Source organism: Plectropomus leopardus, chromosome 5 (assembly GCF_008729295.1).
Source record: "Plectropomus leopardus isolate mb chromosome 5, YSFRI_Pleo_2.0, whole genome shotgun sequence".
Taxonomy (NCBI): Eukaryota; Metazoa; Chordata; class Actinopteri; order Perciformes; family Serranidae; genus Plectropomus; species Plectropomus leopardus.
Window position 1 is genome coordinate 30,001 of NC_056467.1, and position 5,000 is coordinate 35,000.

The 5,000-nt window shown below is 36.3% G+C and overlaps 1 protein-coding gene across 1 annotated transcript in view; it reads right to left on the minus strand.

Annotated features, from left to right (window-relative positions):
- Nucleotides 1-5,000, minus strand: part of col4a4 (collagen, type IV, alpha 4) — a 38,167-nt gene that overhangs the window by 23,077 nt on the left and 10,090 nt on the right. Inside the window, 11 exon segments of the mRNA XM_042486964.1 lie at nt 568-612; nt 838-918; nt 1,184-1,225; nt 1,359-1,394; nt 2,306-2,368; nt 2,866-2,895; nt 2,898-2,903; nt 3,100-3,168; nt 3,488-3,604; nt 3,697-3,741; nt 3,987-4,121. Of these exon segments, the coding sequence (XP_042342898.1) occupies nt 568-612; nt 838-918; nt 1,184-1,225; nt 1,359-1,394; nt 2,306-2,368; nt 2,866-2,895; nt 2,898-2,903; nt 3,100-3,168; nt 3,488-3,604; nt 3,697-3,741; nt 3,987-4,121 (669 nt within the window).

The following is a 5,000-nucleotide window of genomic DNA, read 5'->3' on the forward strand; positions in this document are numbered from 1 at the left end:
TGTTCCACGTTTACGATAATCAATACGTGATCAATAACTCTCTGATCTATTAAAGTTACCCTTGCCACCCGTCGGTTAAACTAACAAAACTGTAACCTAACAGGTTGTGTATGAACCCATTATGGCCTCCAGATTAACCCTCGAGACCTCAGGCCTCACTGTGACGGATCATCAGTTTACGAAGAGAACCTGAGATTTTGGCTCCGTGTTCTGTTCTCCTTCGAACTCGACGCAAATTAAATCAGCTCAAATCAATCTCGTAAAACTACGAATTTATTCTCAATATACACAACTTTTTTCTGTAATATTATGACTTTATTCTCAAAAGCTGTTTTTTCTTGAACATGGCCCTCCAAACGGAAAAGCTGCCAAAGTAACAAACATACAAATGGCCGAATATTTGGGTCCGACCCTGTTTTCATTAGACCCTCCTGTTCAGGAGAACCCCGTGTTCAGGAGAACCCCGTGTTCAGGAGAACCCCATGTTCAGGAGAACCCCGTGTTCAGGAGAACCCCGTGTTCCTTAAGCCAGATGTTCTAGAGGTTTGATCAGATATTAGAACTTACCGGTAGTCCCTGATTTCCACAGACTCCTTTCAGACCTCGAATACCCTGAAGAACCAACAGAACCAGAACTCGAGAAAAACCTCAGTAGAACAAGGACATGCAAACATGCGGGCTTCAGGGGAACAGGTTTAGAGTTTCAGTGACATTTACAGTAGAACCACATTAGAATGTCAATAGAACCATGGTAGGACCATGGCAGAACTACAGTAGAACTACAGTAGAACCACGCTAGAACCAGGTATAGAGCTTTGATCTGATGCGATGACCCACCTGTTCTCCTTTGATGTACAGGTCTTCTGGAGGGTCGACGTACTCAAAGGGCCCCGGAGGCCCCTGGAGGCCCTGGTCCCCCTGTGGAGCACACAAAGTACTACAATATTTGTACTGCACAGGAGTAGTATTACTGCAGAGTTCACGGATGTGAGAGGAACATGAATTAATTTTGTTTGTTTGTTTGTTTCGTTTCTGAGTGCATTCTTTCTTTTTTTTTTTTTTTTCATTGTAAGATTTTTATTGATATTAAATTATTATTATTTATTAATAAGAAGAATATATGTGCTCTTGTGTGTTTTTGTGTACCTGGTGTTTTTTGTTTTTTTTAATTAAATATTTGTACCTCGTCTCCTTTCTGTCCAGGCAGAGATCGTCCTTTTTCTCCCTGAAAACAAAACACATCAACAAAAACTTAGTACACAAATACACAAATAAACACACAGGAGTAAAAAAACTCAATATACTCTGTATGATACTGTATGCTCTGTAGTGTTTGTGACAGGCAGCATGATACTTACAGGTGGGCCCCTGGCTCCAGGTAGACCGGGGAGACCCTGCACAGACACACAGACAAGTACAAGTACGTACAGTGAGTACACACGGTGAGTACATACAGTGAGTACATGCAGTGCTGTGCAAACATCTGAGGCCACCTTAAACTGAAAATATTTCATCCAGATTATAATAATCAAACGTGTATTTCTCAGTCGTCTCTTTGCTGAAATACAACCAGAACACACAGAACACACGTATGCAGTATAAAAAACACAAATATTTCAGAATAAAACCACTTCAACAGACTAAAGCTTCAAGTATTTCGTTTTTTACTCTCTTTCCTCTCAGCATGTCGTGAGCTCTGTTGGGCAGACAAGAGATTAAAAATAGTAATTGTCTATTATTCCAATTTTGTTTTATAGATTTTTCAGAGTTTACAGTCAGATGTCATATCAAATTAAATACATAAATAAATAATACAGAGTATTATTTATTTAATACAGAGTACATGCTAATAATAATAATACTAATAACACTACTACTAATAATAATAATAATAATAATAATAATAATAATAATAATAATAATAATAATAATAATAATAATAATAATAATAATAATGTATCAAATCATAAAAATAAAACAAAATAGTGTAGAGGAGCATTAAAAGCACACAATAAAATCAGAGGGAAAAAAGTTCAAAAAATTTTTAAAAAATAGAATACATGTAAATTAAAGTGGGGGTAGGATTTATTCACACCAGGCTGCATTCAAAATGTAAATTAAATTAAAAAGCTCGGTACCGTCTCTTTGAGCCCTTTTTGTGCAGGTTGCATCATTGCACTTTCACACTAAATACTGACGTCAGTCTGAAGAAGCTGCTTTGTTGTGTATATTTCTTTATAGCACTTACTGTGTAGGTAAATATTATTATCATTTGTGATATTTTAAATCAGGTTTTGTGACTCACGTTGGTCCCGTCAAGTCCTGCAGGACCCAGAGCTCCCATCGGTCCGGGCAGACCCCCTTCACCCTGCAGTCAGAAACACCTCTCAGGAACATTACTGACAAAAGCACTCATAAGGCAAAATAACAAAAAAGAAAAGTGTTTTATCTTCTATATTCTTATATATGACATATTTATGATTGAGTCCTCCACTTCATTTTCTTACTTTAAGGATATTTTGGTTCTTGAATATTTTATTTAAATTAATGTATGTAAAAGAAATACTTTTCTAATAATAATAATAAATAATAATAAAATAACAATAATAATAATAATAATAATAATAATAATAATAATAATAAATAATAATAATAATAATAGGTTTTGTTTGTTTGCTTTTTTTAATTTTTTACTTTTTTTGGTAGATTTTTTCTCTAATGTTCAGGCATTTTTTGTGTATTTTTCACTAATTATTTGCTAATTTTTGGGCCATTTCTTCTTAAATTGGTCTCAAAGGGTTAACATGAGAGGAGCAGATGATTATGAATCAATGAACGAAAACTTCTGGATGTGTTTGTTCTCACCGGTCGACCGGAAAGTCCACGAGCGCGCCGACGTCTCCCTGTAACACAAACGCTAACGTAAGTTTCCGCTCGTGTCGAAGCATCAGCATCCAAACATACACACTATCATGCAAATGTGCTCAGTGACGGAGAGGAGTTCCCAAAAACTTTCAAAAACATCCCATAATCAGTGATCGTCTGTGGAGCTGCAGCGAGTACTCGATACTTCAGTACAAGTACAGTTACAGTTCTTACAGGTATTCCAGGGTACTGTATGAAGTAGAATGCCGGATCTCCTGGAAATCCCTTCAGTCCTGGAAAACCCTGCAGAATTAAACAATGTTACCATGGTGATGACGGTATTGTGTGGATGCAGTTAACCCTTTAACACCTCAACGTGATGTTTCTGTATTTTTAGCGATGAATTTCAGCTATCAGCATTCACACGCTTTTTCTGTAAGAAATTCATTTTTTTGCACTCAAATAAATAAAACGTCAATAAAAAGAGAAAGAAATAAAAAAAGAAAGAGAAAACGTAAGAAAATCATACTGATAATCATAAACCTGAATAGTCTAACATTTAGTGCGTGTTACTGATCGATCATGTTATTGATCATGTTATTGATCGATCAGCGACTCTCACCGGTTCTCCATCAGGTCCTTGTCCTCCTGAAAGTCCAGGCTCTCCCCTCTCTCCTCTGGTTCCGTTACATCCGTCCAGTCCAGGAAAACCAGGACCTCCGGCAGGACCCGGGTGACCCTGAACACACAAAGACACGCTCACAGTCTGACCTTTGACCTCACTGTGTATGGGCCAATCAGATGAGAGGCTGAGAGGGCGGGGCTCCTTACCGGGACTCCCTCTAAACCTGGAAAACCGGGAACGCCGACACTTCCCTGAAATAGCAAACAGAGTTAAAGTGAGTCACGGTGTGACAGTTTGGGGTTAAAAACCACATCAGGACGGGAAAACCTTCAGAAGTTGAATCGCTTTAACCGCCTGACTGGAATTACTTTCTGATTTTATTCCAGTAAAAGTGAAATGAACTAACGTGACATAATAGCATTTTTAAAATAGATTGTTTTGTGATGACTCATCTTGTCTCCGGGTCAGAAAAACAAAAAGAATTGCGCTGATTCACCAAATCTCCTTTCAGTCCCACAGCTCCTGTCGGCCCCTCGTCTCCTCGCTGGCCCTTCTGTCCTGGTGGACCCTGAGGACCCGGGAATCCTGGAGGCCCCTGAGGGCCCTGTTGCCCCAGAGGACCCGGAGCGCCCTGCAAAAAACGAGTTAACTATCAGAACCTCATAGAATCCAATAAAACCAGGACTGTCCCCAAAAGCTGTTTTTGGGCATGGATTATGAAATTATTGGATTGTGAAATGATTGGATTATTAATTTCAGGGAATTGCCCTGAAATTAATAATTTTTTTTTTTTTTTTACTTTTTGACCTGCCTGGAAACACTTAGCTCTACTTCTAAATATAATATTTGTTTATTTTGTTAAAATAATATTTTTTCTGAATCGACCGACTGGGGTCTTTTCATTTTTCAGGGAATTTTTTCAGATCAAAGAAAAATATTGATTACATGTCATCATATATATTTTCTGATTTGTCAAATCTTCAGTTTACAGATGATCTTTTTGTGGATAAACATGAATCCTGAGGATGAAAACAGCTGATCTGATCTGAGTCCTGTTGTCATCTGACCACCAGAGGGCAGTGTGTGACAACAACAACAACAACAACAACAACAACAACAACAACAACAACAACAACAACAACAACAACACACAGTATACACAAACACATGATGGGGATATCCTTTCAATAAAATAACAAAGAAAGAAAGACAGAAAGAACAAAAAGAAAGGAGGAAAGAAGAGCAAAAAAGATAAAAACAAAGAAAAAAAAAAGGAATGAAGGAAGAAAAACAGAAAATAATATATAATATATAATATAAGAATATAGAAAGAAAGAAAGAAAGTAAGAAAGAAAGCCGTCCGACAATAATAATAATAATAATAATAATAATAATAATAATGATAATAATGATAATAATAATAATAATGATAATATAATAATAATAATAATAATAATAATAATAATAATAATAATAATAATAATAATAATAATAATAATAATAATAATAA